The 21,193-nt window shown below is 43.7% G+C and overlaps 1 protein-coding gene across 2 annotated transcripts in view; it reads right to left on the bottom strand.

Annotated features, from left to right (window-relative positions):
* Positions 1–26: 26 nt before the first annotated feature.
* Positions 27–21,193, bottom strand: part of LOC138963914 (cytosolic 10-formyltetrahydrofolate dehydrogenase-like) — a 38,794-nt gene continuing 17,627 nt past the window's right edge. For both annotated transcript variants that reach the window (XM_070335771.1, XM_070335772.1), the window contains exons 17-24: positions 20,626–20,719; positions 19,400–19,499; positions 17,872–17,970; positions 9,221–9,386; positions 7,727–7,832; positions 5,739–5,938; positions 5,156–5,235; positions 27–4,825 (exon numbers count right to left, since the gene is read on the bottom strand). In XM_070335771.1, the coding sequence (XP_070191872.1) occupies positions 5,177–5,235; positions 5,739–5,938; positions 7,727–7,832; positions 9,221–9,386; positions 17,872–17,970; positions 19,400–19,499; positions 20,626–20,719 (824 nt within the window). In that variant the 3' untranslated portion in view covers positions 27–4,825; positions 5,156–5,176. The remainder of the gene's footprint in view (positions 4,826–5,155; positions 5,236–5,738; positions 5,939–7,726; positions 7,833–9,220; positions 9,387–17,871; positions 17,971–19,399; positions 19,500–20,625; positions 20,720–21,193) is intronic.

Below are 21,193 nucleotides of genomic sequence, written 5' to 3'. Positions count from 1 at the left end.
CTGAACAAGTTGACAAAACACCAATAGGCCTGCCTTTATTTTTATTCACTTGCATAGTTTTCACACAGCTGTACATCTTACTTTCTAAATCATGCTCATTTGCAAATTTAGCAGTTTCACAAACAATAAAGTAATATGGACCCTGCAACAGAACTATGCTGCATTTTTTTTTTCGCTTCCAAATACCATCACTATCAAACACAACTCTATTAACCTGCTGGATTTGTAAGCTGGACATCAAGCCTGGAGTATATTCACCTGAAACGATACTGTATCTTAACTGAGACAGGAAGACATCTTTAACCGTGTTCAAGAGACAATGCCAGGCAGAAGGGCACTACAGTAGTACCTGCTATGCGTGGCCCCTCTGATGAGAGGACACCTTCCTTAAAAGGACATTCTGAGGTCCCCTTGTCTATTATCTCTACCAAAATAAACCTGTCATGACAGGCCACCTGCAATGTAGGGACACTGTTGGCTGGTCCCAAGGGTGTCCTTTCATGGCAGGTACCACTGTACAATCTGCAGTCACTTCAATGAAAATAAGAGTTTCAAACTTGTGAAAATGTTGGATTTCCTTAGTCAAACAAAAAGTAGTTCTGTTTTCACAGAAACAATACAAAATAAATCTGGATGCATGCACCTTCATATGATTTTCTCGTGTATCGCATATATATAGATGTAAAGATGGCACAGAAAACCGTTGCACCTACATGTCAATATATAGCATTGAAGACAGAACAAAAACGGCCAAACAGAAAACCTTGATGGCTTCTTCATGTCAACACTATCAAATAATACACTTAATAAAACAGGTTCTGCTCATGTACTCCCATGCATACTTAGATGCACACATTGCAACTTTCATGGCTGATTCAATCATTCATGTTCATTATCTTCATTCATTGTAATCGATGCTGGTCCTGTGACTGTAATTAAACACAACATCTTAGTCTGAGACACAAATCATGCATCAATTTTTTTTTTAAATGATTTTAACACTGCTTCTACACATTGCACAACACTAAATCAGTGATCAAGACACTCTCAAAACAACTTGGAGCATCTCATTAAGTGTGTTCAAACAGACAGGGAGAGACCTTTTTTTTTTCTTTTTTTTTTTTTTAACCTCAGTTGCATGCAGGTTTGCTACTACAATTATTTTTTTGCCTTATTAGTTGTTTTTTTGTTTTTTTTGTTTTGTGTGGCTTGGAGCAAACCTTCTTCATAGGTCTTTTCTTTTCTCTGTCAAATGTGTACATTAAAATTGTTTAAATCAATAAACCTTATCAGTAAACTAATATGTTTAAATAAATAAATACATAAAAGTAATCATAACATAAATTTATTCCTAATGTTCAGCTCAGTTTCCAATAATACACCCAAATCTAACTTTTTCCCATATTTAAATTTTCCAATGGTCATTTTGGTAATTAAAATACAATAATTCACAAAATAAATATAATCACTTTTCAAACTTTCCCAAAAATAACCCAAAAATACATTTTCTTCATTCAAAATGATGGCAACATGTATTTTCTTATACACAAAATCTTTACATATTTTTCAACCCTTCATCACCTTCATCACCTCAGTGATCAAAACACTCAAAACAACTTGGAGCATCTCATTAAGTGTGTTCAAACAGACAGGGAGAGACCTTACATAAAAGATAGTCTCAAAGACCCCTTTGTCACCCACTCTCTTTGTGCACATACTCGGCTAGACTTTTTTTTAGCATTTAGTAAATGCAGTGCTGGTTGAATATATACATTGTGTTTTTTTCTTACTCAATCAATTTATAAATAACATTTTTTTCTGACTAAATCACTTTATAAATAATCAACACTATTTTTACTAAATCACTTTATAAATAATCGACAGAAAGTTTTCACAAATGCAACCCATTCAAACATGAGACAAATGCATGGGTGGGATTCTTCCAGTATATGCCGGAAATCCGGATTCGATTATGTCCTTTTTTGGCTCACATAAGTGTAGCCTATGCGATGCTAACTTTTGTCTGTCTGTGCGTGCGTGCGTGCGTGCGTATGTATGTATGTATGTCTGTGGTAGAAACTTTAACATTTGAAGACGTCATATTACATTGACGTCACATTATGACGTACGAGGGTTAGACGTCACGCGATGGAATTACTGAAAGTCTCGGTGATTGTTATTTTGAGCGGACCGAGACTATTTGGCAGTCGTGTCCATGTAAGCAGGCTACATGCAGACAGACAGATCTAGATCTAGTGTCTCGCTTTCTTGCACAGTTTCACCTGTGCTCTTTCTCTGTGTGTGTGTGTGTGTGTGTGTGTGTGTGTGTGTGTGTGTACTGTGTGTGTGTATGTGTGACGGAGTGATTGAGTTTGTGTTAATGTTTGTCGATTTCTTACGTGAGCCTTGAAGTGTGTGTGTGTATGTGTGACGGAGTGATTGAGTTTGTGTTAATGTTTGTCGATTTCTTACGTGAGCCTCTTGTTTTTTTTCGGTTCAGGATTCATGACATTTTTCAGTCCCACCCATGCAAATGCAAAAAGCCCCAAGAAAATACTCTGTCATTTAAAAAAGCCCCAAGAAAATACTCTGTCATTTAAAAAAGCCCCCAGAAAATACTCTGTCATTTAAAAAAAGCCCCAAGAAAATACTCTGTCATTTAAAAAAGCCCCAAGAAAATACTCTGTCATTTAAAAAAGTGCAGAATATTAACAGTGACCATGCTAGCCATTTTTCAAACCGGCATTTCTTTACAAGCAATTAGATCCCAGCTCTAATTAAATCCAGGAGACGGATGCAAAAAAACGTAACAATACTCGGTGTCATTTGAAAAAGTGCAGAATAATTAACAGTTACCATTTTTCAAACCTGTTTCTCTTTACAAGCTCTAAATTCTGGCTCTAATAATTATATGGGTTACTCTGTCATACCAAATAATCAAATCAACTGATAACATTATACCGTATATATATAATACGAAAATGTCAAATGGAATGTCAATCCGTAAGCGTGACCAATTTCATTTGTTTCTTTCTTTCTTTATTTGGTGTTTAACGTCGTTTTCAACCGTTCAAGGTTATATCGCGACGGAGGGAAGGGGGGTGATGGGATAGAGCCACTTGTTAATTGTTTCTTGTTCACAAAAGAACTAATCAAAAAATTGCTCCAGGGGCTTGCAACGTAGTACAATATATTACCTTACTGGGAGAATGCAAGTTTCCAGTACAAAGGACTTAACATTTCTTACATACTGCTTGACTTAAATCTTTACAAACATTGACTATATTCTATACAAGAAACACTTAACAAGGGTAAAAGAAGAAACAGAATCCGTTAGTCGCCTCTTACGACATGCTGGGGAGCATCGGGTAAATTCTTCCCCCTAACCCGGGGGGGGTTACAATACTTGTTATCCATATATGTAAGTACATAAGTACAATACACTAAACCAAATATATTTACATGTAAATTTAACAAAGCCTGTGCTAATGCTGAATGAGGATGAGATTTTCATCCATGACTGTGCCCGGTAATACAACCACTTACATCGGCATCCATTCATCTTTTCTTAGACAAACACTTATGTACAAAAATATTGTGCAATAATATTTATACAAAAAACACACAATACCTAGACATACATTTTTTTAGAAGCATTCAGTGATTCAACCATAAACAAATGCACACAGAACACATTACAACACAGTCAATAACCACACCTCACCCGCTACATATCAACAATTCCAAAGAGCTCGGGTACACACAGCAAAAGTTTCAAATAAATCTCTGACAACCCTAGGTTGTCTCACCTATAAACATACCACAGCCATGAGATACTGTATCAATAGTTCAGAGAAGCATACACTTTGCAAATAGTTCAAAGCAAAAACAATAACAATTTGAAGATCTTTCAGACAAAGCAAAAACATTCACCACAAAAGGTTAACAATGTCTCATATACACCATACAGCTTATTACCACACCCTACCAAAAAGACAAACATTCTTAAATGCCATTCAAAAAGATTATGCTCTTGATGAAAATGTTTGAGAGAAAAAGAAGCAAGCTGTTCCAAAAAGACTATGTAGCACTGCACTTTGGTTTCCATAATATGACAAGAAAATACACTGTTAATAGCACTTCCGATAATAGACCTCTACACTCATTGCATCTTATGGCCAACATGTGGCCTAGTTTACCAGCACCAATTTCTTCTTCATTCATGGTCTGCTGAAGCTCCTAGTTTTTACATGTATGACCGTTTTTACCCCACCACTTAGGCAGCCATACGCCGCTTTCGAGGGATGCATGCTTGGTATTTTTCGTGTTTCTATAAGCCACCAAATTCTGACATGGATTACAAGATCTGTTCAGTGCGCACAGTGGCGTGTACTCAAGGCACTAGCAGGTCTGGCATTAGCAGGTCTGCACATAATTTGACCTTGGAAAATCTCCACCCTTGACCAACCAGGCGCGGCCGGAATTCTAACACACGACCTTCCGCTTGGGAGGCCGACGTCTTTTCCACTAGACCATTGTTCCCGTCAACATAAGTTTGATAGAAGGAATGTTTTTCCACACTTCCTCGTGCCGTCTCATTTTCTGTGCAATTCTACATCTGTCGGTGGCTTGCACCGACGGAAATGATCAAATCCATTAAAAAGAATGTGAAGCAGGAACTGAGGACGACTCTTGTTTATATGCTTGCAAGATATCAAATCAATTTACATTCATGTGGTAGGGTAAGTGACTGGCTGTAGCCAAATTGTGAAAGTTGCTTTATTTGAGGCTTTTCACATGAGCGGATAGATCCATTACTGGCGATCTGGAAAAGACATGAAACAGTAATAAATTGCCATGCTGAAATAACACACACACACACATCCACACACACACACAGAATACAACCATAAATCACTTTCATGATGTAGAGCACATTTAAAGAAGCTGGGACTCTTTCCTCCCTTCTTTTACCTTTTTCTCAAAGTTTATTTTTCTGTCAAACAAAAATAAAATGTTAAAAACAAACCTGTAAACATGATATGCATGAATGTAAACTGGTCTTCTGGCGCCTGCAGTGAATGCTTACCACAGCCAGGAAAAATAAAACTTTTAAAGATATTTGATCTTTTAAAGAAAAATAAGTCTTCCTCACCATTTGTTCTCTGCTGAAGGACTAGTTGTATTCCACTGTCACTGACTTTGTTTTCAGATACTCCAGCAGAGCTTCTTGACCTATACAAATGAACAAACAAAACATTATTATTACCTAAAAAAAAAAAAGTCTGCAATGTGTACAGAGAAGGTTCAAATAAAATGCTCAACTAGAGAGAACCTATCAGGTTAAAACAAGAAGGTGGGAGAGACAGAGAGAGAGAGAGAGAGAGAGAGAGAGAGAGAGAGAGAGAGAGAGAGAGATGTTACATCTGACAGACACAGAAAGAGAGGTAGGAAGACAAGCATAAGCAGATAAAAAAAACCAGACAGTCAGGTGAAAAGGTATCTACAGAGTACAGACAGCGAGAGAGTGGTTTTCTGTGCATGGCCTCTGCAAATTTACCTCCAATTTAAGACTCCCCTTTTTTTAAAACCTGATTTTCTTGGACTGTTTTGGGTCTTCATACAAGGGTTTAACATAATATTCAGACTGACGCATGAATTAATCACACAAGTAATACTGACAAGCAGATCTCTTTATAACAAGCAATATATCCCATTAAAAAAACACATTGACTTACCCAGATCCTTGCCAAAACCAGACTGCTTGAATCCACCGAAGGGCGCAGCGACGTCAGTCTTGTTGTACGTGTTGATGAAGACGGTTCCAGCCTGCAAAGTGTCGGCCACGTGCAACGCCTTGTCGATGTTCTTGGTGAAGACGCCGGACGCCAGACCAAACTCTGTGTTGTTCGCCCGTCGCAACACTCCTTCCACGTCACTGGAAAATGCAACCCAGATTGGAGATTAGAGCATCATTATAGTCCGTGAAATGTATCAAGATGCATTTAAACATTGGTTGCTACAGTTAGTTATAAAAAAAATAATAAAACAGACTAGCTGCAACTGGTTAATGGTAAATGTTACATATAATGCAGTACCTTGCAAAGAACACTAACAGTACCACATAAAAAAATTTTAAAAAGCTACAGTAAGTTATGACCAAAAAAACCCCCAGACTGGCTGCAACTGCTTTAATGGAACATGTTTACTTAATGCAATACCTTACAAAGAACATTGCCACATACTTCTTTTTTTTTAAGAAAATAAGTAATACACAATGCAGTGCAGTATGATGTCCACAAAAAATACATATCGTCAGTGGCCTTCGAAGACCTCGTATCTTCAAAATCATAGTTCTGAGATAATGAGTGTTTTAAAAATCAAATTCCTCTTCACCAGATCAAAACGTGTACATACAAGGTTTTCACTTTTTGTTTTGAACTTTTTTGTTTTGAATTTAAGGAACAATTACGAGGATTTTCAACAGACTCGCAGGGATTCAAACAGACAATACGAGGTTTTCCCGCTAATGTCGCTAATGTCTCAACACCCAACGGCAATACGAGGTTTTTAAAATCAGGGGAAAAAGACCTTTGCAAAATAGATAGAGTTACAAGCTTTTCACAGATGATAGGAAAAAAATCAAGGGACGGAACCATGCAAAAATCCGAAAATCGGGAAAATGTAAGTTACGAGGTCTTCAAAGGCCACTGACGATATGCTAAAACCATTTAGAATTTAAAGTGCATTGCAGCACACATAGGCATGCAGCTGTGAGAACATTATGCAGGTGTTCAGACTAGCATGTCGTTATGAGGATAAAGATAAGGATAAGGTTTTATATAGTCCTGTAAGGTTACCCTCGTCAAATTTCAGGCTGCTTTCTTACTTGGGAAAGCGAGCTGCCATACAGTACGGCACTACCTTATTTTTTTATTTATTTATTTTTTTGGGGGGGGGGGGGGGGAGAAGAGAACTTGAAGGAAGTTGTGTGTGTAGGGGGGGGGGGGGGGGGTAGGGGCCATTGTGATGAAAACAAGAAGAGCAAACGCTCGATCGAGTCACTTTCGCAGTTCTGAATATTATATGAGGCATCAGATGGACAGGAAGAAATTGCTATTCACAACACAATGAGTCACGTTCACATAAAATTTGAGCCCGGTCACTTTTATAGTTTCCGAGAAAAGCCCAACGTTAAGTTGTGTGTTGCCGAACAGAAAAGGCTAGTTATCTCCCTTGTTTTTCTGATAACGTTCGTAAAAGGCTACAGATGTAAATACTTTGATGTAAAGAATAATCCTACAAAGTTTCAATCACATCCGATGAACTTTGTCAAAGATATAAAATGTCTAATTTTTCCTTTGACGCTGACCTGTGACCTTGAAAAAGGTCAAAGGTCAACGCAACCATCGTTAAAGTGTAGAGGTCATTGGAGGTCACGACTAAACAAAATATGAGCCCGATCGCTTTGATAGTTTCCGAGAAAAGATATAAAATGTCTAATTTTTCCTTTGACGCTGACCTGTGACCTTGAAAAAGGTCAAAGGTCAACGAAACCATCGTTAAAGTGTAGAGGTCATTGGAGGTCACGACTAAACAAAATATGAGCCCGATCGCTTTGATAGTTTCCGAGAAAAGTCCAACGTTAAGGTGGTGTCTACGGACGGCCAGAGTCACTTTTTCTCAAGTGACTCAAAAAAATCAGCTATTTAGTTTTCTTTCTTACCCATCTTGAAACTTGGAGATGATCATGACGGGGCCGAAGGACTCCTCAATGGCAATCATCATGTGATCCTCAACGTCCGTGAAGACAGTGGGCTGGAAGAACAGACCTGAAACAACATAGCATTCCCTCAACACTGATTCACAAAAACTGAACAGACCTGAAACAACATAGCATTCCCTCAAGACTGATTCACAAAATCTGAACAGACCTGAAACAACATAGCATTCCCTCAAGACTGATTCACAAAAACTGAACAGACCTGAAACAACATAGCATTCCCTCAAGACTGAATCACAAAAACTGAACAGACCTGAAACAACATAGCATTCCCTCAAGACTGAATCACAAAAACTGAACAGACCTGAAACAACATAGCATTCCCTCAAGACTGAATCACAAAAACTGAACAGACCTGAAACAACATAGCATTCCCTCAAGACTGAATCACAAAAACTGAACAGACCTGAAACAACATAGCATTCCCTCAAGACTGAATCACAAAAACTGAACAGACCTGAAACAACATAGCATTCCCTCAAGACGGATTCACAAAAACTGAAAAGACTGAAGAATACCAACACACACAAAAACAAGAATTAAGGTTAGTCAATAGAACAGTTAATTAACTGTATAAACAAAACAAAACATTCAGTAGAATCTTTGTCTATCAATCTTGGAAGTGGACGAACGATACATACAACAAATAAATAATAATGAAAGGATGAACAAATAGGAAAAGGTGAACTTGGGGCTAAAATACTTTGACATTCTTAGCAGAAAGACTCTCTCTCTCTCCCTTCTTTGACTCTTTCTCTCTCTCTCCCTTCTCTGACTCTTTCTCTCTCTCCCTTCTTTGACTCTTTCTCTCTCTCTCCCTTCTCTGACTCTTTCTCTCCCTTCTCTGACTCCTTCTCTGACTCTTTCTCTCTCTCTCTCTCTTTGACTCTCTCTCTTTGACTCTCTCTCCCTTCTCTGACTCTTTCTCTCCTCTCTCTCTTTGACTCTCACTCTCTCTCTTTGACTCTCTCTCCCCCTTCCCTGACTCTTCTCTCCTCTCTTTCTCTCTCCTCTCTCTCTCCCTTCTCTGACTCTTTCTCTGACTCTTTCTCTGACTCTTTCTCTGACTCTTTCTCTCTCTCTCTCTCTCTCTCTCTCTCTCTCTCTCTCTCTCTCTCTCTCTCTCTCTCTCTCTCTCTCTCTCTCTCTTTGACTCTTTGTCTCTCTTTCTCTTTGTCTCTACCCCCCCTCTCTCTCTCTCTCTCTCTCTCTCTCTCTTTGACTCTTTGTCTCTACCCCCTCTCTCTCTCTCTCTCTCTCTCTCTCTCTCTCTCTCTCTCTCTCTCTCTCTCTCTCTCTCTCTCTCTCTCTCTCTCTCTCTCTCTCTCTCTCTCTCTCTCTCTCTCTCTCTCTCTCTCTCTCTCTCTCTCTCTCTCTCTCTCTCTCTCTCTCTCTCTCTCTCTCTCTCTCTCTCTCTCGCTCTCCACCTGTGCTCACCTGGCATATCCACCTGTTTTCCTCCAGTGACCAGGGTGGCTCCCTCCTTGACCCCAATGTCGCAGAACTCAACCAGTTTCTCCATGTGAGCGCGGTGGTTCTGTGGTCCGTGGTCAGTTGAGCGGTCAAGGGGGTCTCCGATCTTCATCTTGCTGATTTCTACCAGCTGATAACACAAAACACTATTTTTGAGTCACTTGAGAAAATGTGACTCTATGTAATCGGTCAGTGTTAGTCTGTCCGGCCGGCCGTCCGGCCGGCCGTCCGTAGACACCACCTTAACGTTGGACTTTTCTCGGAAACTATCAAAGCGATCGGGCTCATATTTTGTTTAGTCGTGACCTCCAATGACCTCTACACTTTAACGATGGTTTCGTTGACCTTTGACCTTTTTCAAGGTCACAGGTCAGCGTCAAAGGAAAAATTAGACATTTTATATCTTTGACAAAGTTCATCGGATGTGATTGAAACTTTGTAGGATTATTCTTTACATCAAAGTATTTACATCTGTAGCCTTTTACGAACGTTATCAGAAAAACAAGGGAGATAACTAGCCTTTTCTGTTCGGCAACACACAACTTAACGTTGGGCTTTTCTCGGAAACTATAAAAGTGACCGGGCTCAAATTTTATGTGAACGTGACTCCCAGTGACCTCTACACTTTGACGTCTGCTTTGGTGACCTTTGACCTTTTTCAAGGTCACAGGTATGTCTTGAAGGAAAAAAATTGAAATATCATATCTCTGAAACTATTCATCGGATTTGATTCAAACTTTATAGGATTATTCTTTACATCAAATTATTTACATCTGTATTGTGTTGTGAATAGCAATTTCTTCCTGTCCATCTGATGCCTCATATAATATTCAGAACTGCGAAAGTGACTCGATCGAGCGTTTGCTCTTCTTGTTTTCTCTAAGAAACTAAGGGACATACGAGCTCTAAATGCATTCGTACGATATGTGCAACAAGAGTAAGTGGGAGTTATGCAGAACCAGGCATCTATAAGTGCAAACAAAGAGACAGATTTCTTTCTTTATTTGGTGTTTAACGTCGTTTTCAACCGTTCAAGGTTATATCGCGACGGGGAAAGGGGGGAGATGGGATAGAGCCACTTGATAATTGTTTCTTGTTCACAGAAGCACTAATCAAAAAATTGCTCCAATGGCTTGCAACGTAGTACAATATATGACCTCACTGGGAGAATGCAAGTTTCCAGTACAAAGGACTTAACATTTCTTACATACTGCTTGACTAAAATCTTTACAAACATTGACTATATTCTATACAAGAAACACTTAACAAGGGTAAAAGGAGAAACAGAATCCGTTAGTCGCCTCTTACGACATGCTGGGGAGCATCGGGTAAATTCTTCCCCCTAACCCGCGGGGGGAAGAGACAGATAAACAGGCAAACAAACAGAGTGAAACCTAAGCACCCTGAATATACGTGTGTTTAAAAAAAAGTCTCCTGGCGCCTGAGAGAATTACAAGCATTGAAATGAATAAGCCACTGTCATCCTCCGATTTTTCATACAGGATTTTTGCACTTTAGCCAGAGGATATCTCATCTCTGATTTCCCTCTATTTACTTTTCAAATTAAATGGCTGTTTTTATAGCTTTCATTCAAAAAGCCAAACCAAATCAACTGGTTCAACAGATATGAGCAGTTATAAGCCTAAACCTAATCAACCGGTCCACTGGTTCAACAGATATGAGCAGTTATAAGCCTAAACCTAATCAACTGGTCCACTGGTTCAACATATATGAGCAGTTATAAGCCTAAACCTAATCAACTGGTCCACTGGTTCAACAGATATGAGCAGTTATAAGCCTAAACCTAATCAACTGGTCCACTGGTTCAACAGATATGAGCAGTTATAAGCCTAAACCTAATCAACTGGTCCACTGGTTCAACAGATATGAGCAGTTATAAGCCTAAACCTAATCAACTGGTCCACTGGTTCAACAGATATGAGCAGTTATAAGCCTAAACCTAATCAACTGGTCCACTGGTTCAACAGATATGAGCAGTTATAAGCCCAAACCAAATCAACTGGTCCACTGGTTCAACAGATATGAGCAGTTATAAGCCTAAACCTAAGACTTTTTAAGATTGTTAGTAGTACAAAAGTACACTAGACATCTAAAAGCAGAACAGACGGGGCTTAAAGGGCTAACAGTGGATGTGTCTTAGTCATGATCTCTCTATGACCGACACAAACAGTTGATAATCATAAGATATGTTGGGATAGTTGTACTTGCATACACAAAATAATACATGCAGGCATAGCGTAACACACAAAATCGAAAATTTCTTATCAAATTTTCATTTAATTAATATACTTACCAACTCACATAAATAGCATTAACTTCAGTTTGATGCGTTAGACATTGAAGCACTGACCCTGGTAACAGGGGGAGATAACTCCCAAAACAAAACAAACCCTTGACAACGGGTCCCGGGAGTTACCTCCCCCCACCGGCTGCCCGCGCATGCGCTGGACATACTGCCGGTATAGTCATTCCCACTGAAACACCACCTTAAACCACACAAAGCGGGGTAGGTAGGGAGGGCATTAACTATGTGAGTTGGTAAGTATATTAATTAAATGAAAATTTGATAAGAAATTTTCGATTAAATAACATATTCTTACTACAACTCACATAAATAGCAGATTGCTACACAAGGAGGCGGGAAACTCACCTAAACCTTCGGTAGAACCTGGCCAGCTGCCACCATGGCAGGCAAACAGCTCGAGCCATCTTGCCTAGTGCTGGCAATATCACGTAGATAAAAGTTTATGAAAACGTCTTCAGACTTCCAGTATGCTGCTCTGAGCACTTCAGTCATCCTGCCTGAGCGCAAGACCGCTAGAGAGGCGGCCCAGGCTCTCGCCTCATGCGTACGAGGCGACCGCAATGGGAGAACGGAGCGTCCCCCCCCATGTGTCTGCCACCACTCATATGCTTGCCTTATAAGCCCGGCAGACCATCTCGCCAAAGTCGTCTTAACGATATCCTTATCCCTGGCTACGTTTAACGAGATGAAAAGCAATTTCTGAGATGAAGCTCTTAACGGAGCCGTGCGAGACAGGTAAGCCCGCAGAGCCCGGACCGGGCAGTTCAAGAGGTCAGGGTCACCGCGCGGTAAAATAGAACGCAGCGACTGTATGTTCACAACAGGAGACGGCTGGTTAGGTTTTTGATTCTTTGCTAAAAACACAGGCGAAAAACGCAAGATAACCGAGCCATCTTTTTCGAAGGAAATATCCTGATTAAGTCCAGAAAGAGCGTGAACCTCGCTTCCCCGACGCGCTGACGCAAGCAAAATAAGTAGGAGAGTCTTCTTAGTAAGGTTAGACAGACTAGCCTCTTTCAAAGGTTCGAAAACCGAGGAGCGCAAAAATTCCAGTACCAGTAAGAGATCCCAGGCTGGGACAGACGTTCTGCGTGAAGCAGAGCTAAGAGCGGAACCTTTAATGACACTTGCGATCACCCCGTCCAGGGCAATAGAGCGTCCCAACTGCTTGAGGGTAGTGGAAATGGCAGAACGACGTACCCTGAGGGTAGACGCCGTCCGACCTTGGGAGGACAGCCAAGCCAAATGATTTGCAACCTGCATAGTGCGTGGAGACAACGGGTTAACGCCGTTAAGACGACACCACTGGGCCCAAGCAGCCCAATGGGACGAATAAACAGCAGAAGTAGATCTTCTATGCGCCTTCTGCACCAATGTCAGAGTGAGGTCTGACGCCCCAGCGCGCTTCAACGCTCTCCTGACAGAACCCAAGCGTGTAGAGCCAGGAGATGAGGGTCCCTGTGAGGGATCCCCGACCTCGGTTGCAGAAGCTCCCCTTCTCGAAGATCGAGAGGAATGGGTGGACCGTCGGCTAGACGAAGAAGGTCCGGAAACCACGCCTGGCTCGGCCACAACGGCGCTATGAGAACCAGCCTTGGCTTCTCCAAGTCCGCCTTTCTCAGAACCTTGCCCAGCAACGGAATGGGAGGGAAGGCATAAGCTACCAGATCCTTCCAGTCTATTTCCATGGCGTTGACCTCCCAAGCCTCCGGGTCGGGCACTGGAGACACGAAGACTGGGAGACGCCGAGAGAACCGGGTGGCAAACAGATCCACGAGGGGTTTGTCCACCTGCGTCCACAGACGCCGCAGTGCTTGGTGTGCGATAGTCCACTCCGAGTGCAGAATCTGCGAAGTGCGACTGAGTGAATCTGCCAAGATGTTCAGGCACCCCGGAAGGTACTTCGCTGAAATCACAATTCCCTGAAGGAACGCCCAAGCGAGAATCTCGCAAGCCCTGTTGGACAGAACCAGCAAGCGCGTACCCCCCTGCTTGTTCAGGTACGCGGCCACAGTTGTGTTGTCCGTGTGGATCAACACATGCTTGCCCCGCAACGAGGCGACAAACTCCCGAAGCCCGAGGCGCACTGCTTCCAACTCCAGAATGTTGATATGCAACGATTTCTGATCCTGGTCCCAAAGACCGGAAGCTGTGTTCCCCTCCAGATGAGCTCCCCAACCCTGAAGGGACGCATCGGTAAAAAGATGCAACTCCGGGGGGGGCAAGGAAATCGGAACGCCCTGAGCCAGCCAGGCCGAATCCAACCACTGCCTTGTTGACTCCAGGAACCATCCCTGAAGGGGAAGAGACAGATTCCAACCTTGCGAGGCTGGATCCCAGGCAGAGTTCAGAAACGCCTGAAACGGGCGTTTGTGAACTCTGCCCAGAGGAATCAGGGTAGACATTGACTCCATCTGGCCCTGGAGTGACGCCAACACCCTGACAGGCGCGTGGCGGAGGCTTGACAGAGACCTGACCAGATCCTGCAGCTTGTCTATCCTCCGCTGGGCGGGACGCACAGTCCAAGCTAGGGTGTCGAACACCATGCCCAGATAAGTGAACTCCTGAGAGGGAACCAAGTCGGACTTCCCTTGGTTCACGAAGAAACCTAAGTCTCTCGCAGTCTGCAAGACTATCTGGGTGTGCTGCCCGCACAGGGACTCTTGTTGACTCAGAATCAACCAGTCGTCCAGATAAACTCTGAGACGAATCCCTTTCTGGCGCACTAACGCGCAAAGCTGGCGCACTATCATGGTGAAAATCCAGGGTGCTAAAGAAAGCCCGAACGGCAGCGCCCTGAACTGGAACACCCTGTCGCCCCACAGGAACCGCAGCCACTTTCGATCTGACCTGTGCATCAGAATGTGGAAGTACGCGTCTGTCAGATCGATGGAAGTGACCCAGTCCGACGGACGAAGGGCCTCCCTGACAGACGCTGGAGTCTCCATCTTGAACGGAACTTTCCGGAGAAAGCCGTTCAAGGGAGACAGATCCAACACCGGTCGCCAACCCCCTGACGCTTTCGGGACGACAAACAGTCTCCCGTAAAAGCCAGGGGACCGACGATCGATGACCTCTTCTACCGCTTGCTTCCGCAAGAGCAGTAGAACTTCCGCCTGAATAACGGCACAAGCCTCTGGATCGGCGGGGAACTTGAACCTGGGTGTTGTCCTGGTTAGAGGGGCCTTGTCCTCCAACCAGAGCAACCGGAACCCCGATCGAACCACTCCCGTAACCCAAGAGTTGCTCGTAAGAGCCAACCAAGCTGGAACGGCCCTTGAGAGGCCGCCCGCTACCAAAGGGGTAGGGGCTAGGGGAGTGGCTGGATCGGGGAGCCTTCATTGGGGGTTAGGCTTGCCACCTGACCCCTTCTTCCCGAAGGAAGGTCTCTTATTATAGGGGCGAGAACGGCTGCCGCCCCTGTGCGACCTCGTCTTCTGTCCAGAGCCGCGAGAAGATGAAGGCGGCGCCGAACCACCTTTTTTCTGACCCTGCTTAAGGGCAAGCTCAGACAGCTTAACAAAATGCAAGTCCTTCGCATCTTGAGACTCTCGCCTGAGAGCCTCAAGAGACTCAGGACCCAGTAGGCTCTGACTCGCGAAAGGAGAAACTTTCAAAGCCTCAACAGTGGCTTTATCCGACAGTCTCGAGTCCTTCAACAGAGCTTCGCGACGCCACATCACGGCCTGCGTGTACAACTTGGCCGAAGTTGCGGTCTGCTCAGCTACGATCTTAGCAAGAGCTGCTAACAAAGTTACAACATCTTCTTCCACCGCGTCGTCCCGGAACTTAAAGGGCTCCAGCGACACAGAGATGGATCTGGACAACGCTCTAATAAGAGTGTCAGACACGGAAGACAACTCGAGAGAAACTCTCCCAGCTTCCTCAATCGCGATCACGCCGGCTTCGGTACAGACTGAAGGCCTCTCCTTCTTGTACCCATCCTTCCGTAAGTTCGCCAGCTCCGGAGTGACCTGAAGCGGGGAACTCGGAAGCGCGAAAGAATCGATCAAATGAACAGGCTTCCCGTACAGCCTAGGTTTACGGTTCAAATCCGCCGGCATGCGAGAACAATCACTCGGCGATGCCAACCAATTTTGAACAGACTCCGGCGCATCCCCATGTGCAGTTAAAAGAGGAACGATGCTATCGGAATTGGCACCCAGGACCCTAGCCATCTGATAGGCTATAGAGGGAGACTCCCGAAACCGGAAGCGGACACCAGCCTCACTGTCCCCCCGGAAATCGCCAAACGCGGAAGGAGGTGCTGCTAGCCGTGAAGACGAAGTTGACACCCCTTCCGCAAAATATCTAGAGGTAACCTCAGCGGCGGCACTCAGCGCGCGTGAGAAACTCCTCTCAACCCGAAAGTTGTGTTCCGCCTCAGAAGAGTCGCCACAATCTTCGTCAACATCCCCATCATCAACAAAGATGTCCGATGAAGACCGATCATGACCGGAACCATCATTGTCCCTAAACGGAACTGATGAACTCGTCGTACCGGAACCCTGTGTAACCACACCAAGGGGAGCCGGTATAGCCGAGCTGCTACCACTGGTAGCTGGCAATCCGGAAGGAAAGGCGACCGGAAACACACCTGTGCTTTGACCGGAAGCCGACCCAACCTGTCCCCCGCCGACCACAGCCGCCTGAGCGGAAGTGAAGGCAGGAAACGGATTGCCGTTACCACCAACGACCGGAACCCCCGTAGGCTGTGAACCGGAAGTCGATGGTAACGAAATGAAAGTGCCACGATCTCTCGGAAGAGATCCTGTGGCCGGAAATCCCTTTGCCGAAGCAGTTGAACCCGAGTACGAGGGACCGGACGTACCGGCCCCAGCGTCAAGGGTGGAATAACCGTCGAGATGAGCAGCACGCATTTGCGCCGAACACCCCGAACTTCCACTAACACGTACCTGATCGGCCGAAGCCGAAAGCTGAGGATCAGCAACGTCCGCCGACGTAATCGTAGCAGAAGGAAGAATCCTCGACAAAGAGGCAGCGTTGCCAACCCCTGGAGGCAAAGCTGGAATGGTGGAGTAAGACACACCCCTGTCAGTTGCCAGCATCTCCCTCATTTGATCCTTGAAAGTAGAAAAAAGAGCAAACAATTCATCGCGCGAGACCGCCTGAGTCTCTTTCTCCTGCGGCGACAACACAGGCATGCTAGCAGGAGGATCAATCGAAACACGCAACGACTCCTTGCTCACCGGATCAAACACACTGACCAGAGGTCGTTTCGCCGGCGAAACTTTATCTTTATCTTTCGAACGCGACTTCTTAGATTTACTTTTAGACGAAGACGCAGACCCAGAACTGCCCAGCGGCGACCCCACCGGTACCTGCTTGGCAGAGCTCTTCCCCTTGTCCGCCATCGAAATGACAAGTCACAACGAGAAAATTTCGCAAAAATAATACAAAATTCTAAAATGCAAATGGCGGCATGCACCCGTAACACCGGGCACTGCCTACACTAGGTTGAAGTAACAAAAAACTCCAGAAATCGGAGTCAAAAGTTCCACAACCGGCAGACAAAACAAAAATGCAAATGGCGGCATGCGCTTGTAACACAGCGCTCTGCCTACAGTAGGTTGAGACAACAAAAGACCCCAGAAATCGGAGCAAAAAGTTTCACAACCCAAAAATAATCAAGCAAAAGAAGGCAGGCACCTAAACAACGGTGCTCCTACCTGAAAGCGCCAAGTTGACGAACAGAAAAACTTCGTAAGACGAAGTGCAAAATTTCAACAACAATTACAAAATGCAAATGGCGGCCGGCACCGGCTAACAGTGCCCTGACCGTTATAAGCCAAGTTGAGAAGAACAAGAAACTCCGACAAGTTAGAGTCAAGTTCCCCAACAAAATACACTTTGCAAATGGCGGCAAGGCAAAACAAGATAAACAAGAAAGATCTCACCGTAGTAGAGGCAAGAAGCGTTCAGACTTCAAAGGGTCAACGGCCTACCGTGGCAGGCCAGCGGCTGAAGAAAACAGCCAGAGTGCAAACACGTCTATTCGCTAGCGTGTTGAAGAAGGGAATGACTATACCGGCAGTATGTCCAGCGCATGCGCGGGCAGACGGTGGGGGGAGGTAACTCCCGGGACCCGTTGTCAAGGGTTTGTTTTGTTTTGGGAGTTATCTCCCCCTGTTACCAGGGTCAGTGCTTCAATGTCTAACGCATCAAACTGAAGTTAATGCTATTTATGTGAGTTGTAGTAAGAATATGTTATTTAATGAAATATTAAAAGAAGGGTCTACAAAGAAATAAGTCTGGTCAAATAACTCACCACTCTTTCCAGAAACTCGTCATGAATCGATTCCTCAACGAACAGCCGACCAGCGGCAATGCAGTTCTCTCCCTTGTTGAAGTACACAGAACTCATACCCTGTCAACACATTACAACGTCACATGTCAACAATCAGATTAACTAGAGGGGGGGGGGGGGGGAGGGGGGTGAAGGGAAGGAGGAGTGTGTGTGTGTGTGTGTCCCTGTGTGTGTGTGTGTGTGTGTATCCCTGTGTGTGTGTGTGTGTGTGTGTGTGTGTGTGTGTGTGTGTGTGTGTGTGTGTGTGTGGTGTGTGTGTGTGTTTGTGTGGTGTGTATCCCTCTGTGTGTGTGTGTGTGTGTGGTGTGTATCCCTGTGTGGGTGTGTGACAGCAGACACAGTAAATAAAGCCCCTCTTTAAAAGTTTCACACAGGTTTTCAGTGATCTTACACTGGTGTTTGTCTTTCTGGACATGTAGGACTAAGACAGCAAACACTTCACACACTTAGCCACAATGTGTGTATGTGCATTACTCCAATGTATTTCTACAATAGCCAGGCCACTGAATACAGTCAATTTTCAAATGCTCCATGACTAAAAAAAAAGGTCACTCTCCCACCTGTGTTGCATGGCCACAAAACACAATTAACGATAATCACAAAAGTCACAAAGTAAACAATAATCACCCAAGTTAACCTTAACTCATTCGCTGCGCGTCGGACCTGGAAGTCCGACACCTGTGTTTAGCGTTGGCTGCGTGCCGGCACTTGAGATCCGACGGATATCACGAATTTTTAACAGTGTAAACGGTCCTGCTGACCAAGGGAAACAACCCCTGCAATGAACTTCTATCTGTCTACAGTGGAACCATTCACTGTAAACAGTTCCTTCCCTTCAATTGTTGGGATTAATTTAATTTTGTTGGCGGTGTGCGACCCACGTGTTTTGACTTTTCAAAGATGGCGGATCGTTCTGCTGAGACGTAGTAACTTGAAAAGAGTGCTAGAACTTGTTATTCAGTACGGTTCTGATCTTGACCTTAGCGATGATGATAGTGGAGATGATATTTTAGATTCTGGTGACGAGTTTGTGCCAATGGACGATCATTTGGGTGATGATTCGGGCAATGAAAATGTCGATCATGACATTGTGTATGATGAACCCATGACGTAACAAGTTTTTTTGTTTTGCTTCAAATTGGATATTTTGCCTGGATATGAAGACAACAAAAGGTATGTACTTTCAAATGTTTCATATATTTTCTAAAAGAGTAAGTTCCAAACTTTGCAAAACATAAAGGTATGTAAGGTTATTTTGTGTTGTTGATTTTTAATAATTTTTTCAAAATGGCTCTAAATCGCGCGCTGGCAGGGAACACAGGGGAAATTTAGACGCGCTTTGAATGAGTTAACCATCACACTCACGAAGTTAACTATAACCACCACACCCTCAAAATTAATGATAATTACCGGAATCATGAGGCTAACGATAATCACCATGGTAATCACCACCATCATGAGGTTAACGATAATCACCGCGGTGACTCACCATTCTCACAGCCTTCTCCAGGTCGCAGTCACTGAAGATGATCAGCGGGGACTTCCCACCCAACTCCAGCGAAACCTTCTTCAGGTTAGCCTTGGCACAACTGAAAGCAGACAACACAGAACCACCAATTATACATGTACAGTTGATACTCTCTATAACCACCAATTATACATGTACAGTTGATACTCTCTATAACCACCAATTATACATGTACAGTTGATACTCTCTATAACCACCAATTATACATGTACAGTTGATACTCTCTATAACCACCAATTATACATGTACAGTTGATACTCTCTATAACGACCATCCACAGATTTTCCAACAGTGGTCATAATAAGACAGGTGGTTGCTATGGAAGGTGAATTATATATAAACATTAACAAGAAGAGCAAACGCTCGATCGAGTCACTTTCGCAGTTCTGAATATTATATGAGGCATCAGATGGACAGGAAGAAATTGCTATTCACAACACAATGAGTCACGTTCACATAAAATTTGAGCCCGGTCACTTTTATAGTTTCCGAGAAAAGCCCAACGTTAAGTTGTGTGTTGCCGAACAGAAAAGGCTAGTTATCTCCCTTGTTTTTCTGATAACGTTCGTAAAAGGCTACAGATGTAAATACTTTGATGTAAAGAATAATCCTACAAAGTTTCAATCACATCCGATGAACTTTGTCAAAGATATAAAATGTCTAATTTTTCCTTTGACGCTGACCTGTGACCTTGAAAAAGGTCAAAGGTCAACGAAACCATCGTTAAAGTGTAGAGGTCATTGGAGGTCACGACTAAACAAAATATGAGCCCGATCGCTTTGATAGTTTCCGAGAAAAGTCGAACGTTAAGGTGGTGTCGCCGGCCGGACGGCCGGCCGGACAGACTAACACTGACCGATTACATAGAGTCACTTTTTCTCAAGTGACTCAAAAATAAAACGCTTTGGGGTGGTTGTTGTGGGGAGGTGGTTGTTATCAAGAGGTGGACGTCAGGGGAGGTTTGTCTATAATTAGATGTAAGAAGATGATGGCTTATACTTGAGACATCACATTTATCTGGTCCCACTGCTTTTTTTTATTGCAGAAAAAAAGACATTTACCTTGAACTATCTGTCTTAACAGGAAGTGTGTGTTAAAAAGAAAACACATTACAAACGAGGTGTCAATAAACCGATTACTGATAGTAGTAAATTTGCACCCAAACTATTGCCAAAACCCAATCCTACCTTTCCATAATAGTTTTTCCGATGGGAGTTGACCCTGTGAAGCCCAGTTTGCGGATGTTCGGATGTTCAGAGAAAGCCTGACCAACCACAGACCCTGTTGCATAAATCAAATCAAATCAAATCAAATCAAATCAAAACACATACAGCACTTTTCCTCAAGGTTATTTTACTCTGAGCATGCCTGCGGATAGGTTTAATTTTGAAATCAGTTCCACCAAAGCATGGGTTACGTCAGTACAAAAGTGTGGCCATCGACCACTACCCGTGCGGTAAATTCTCCACCACACAGCAATCGTTGAAATGGCCCTAGTTTTCTCTACCTCCCTTCCCAAGCTGAGCAGGTGAACTGAAACCTGTCAGGCCCGTGGGAGGATAATGTGTAATGTTTAAGGATGTGTCGCATGATTCAACTTTGTTCCATGCAAACAGCACCCTGTAAAAAACAAAACACACACAAACAAACGCACGCACACACATATACACACGCGCACAAACAAAAACTTACTCAAACACACCCACACAGACACCGACACACAAACTCACACACACTCTCTCACACACACTACCC

This window comes from Littorina saxatilis, linkage group LG4, assembly GCF_037325665.1.
Source record: "Littorina saxatilis isolate snail1 linkage group LG4, US_GU_Lsax_2.0, whole genome shotgun sequence".
Lineage (NCBI taxonomy): Eukaryota > Metazoa > Mollusca > Gastropoda > Littorinimorpha > Littorinidae > Littorina > Littorina saxatilis.
The sequence above is the reverse complement of the archived record's forward strand: the minus strand, read 5'-3'. Positions and strand labels throughout refer to the sequence as shown.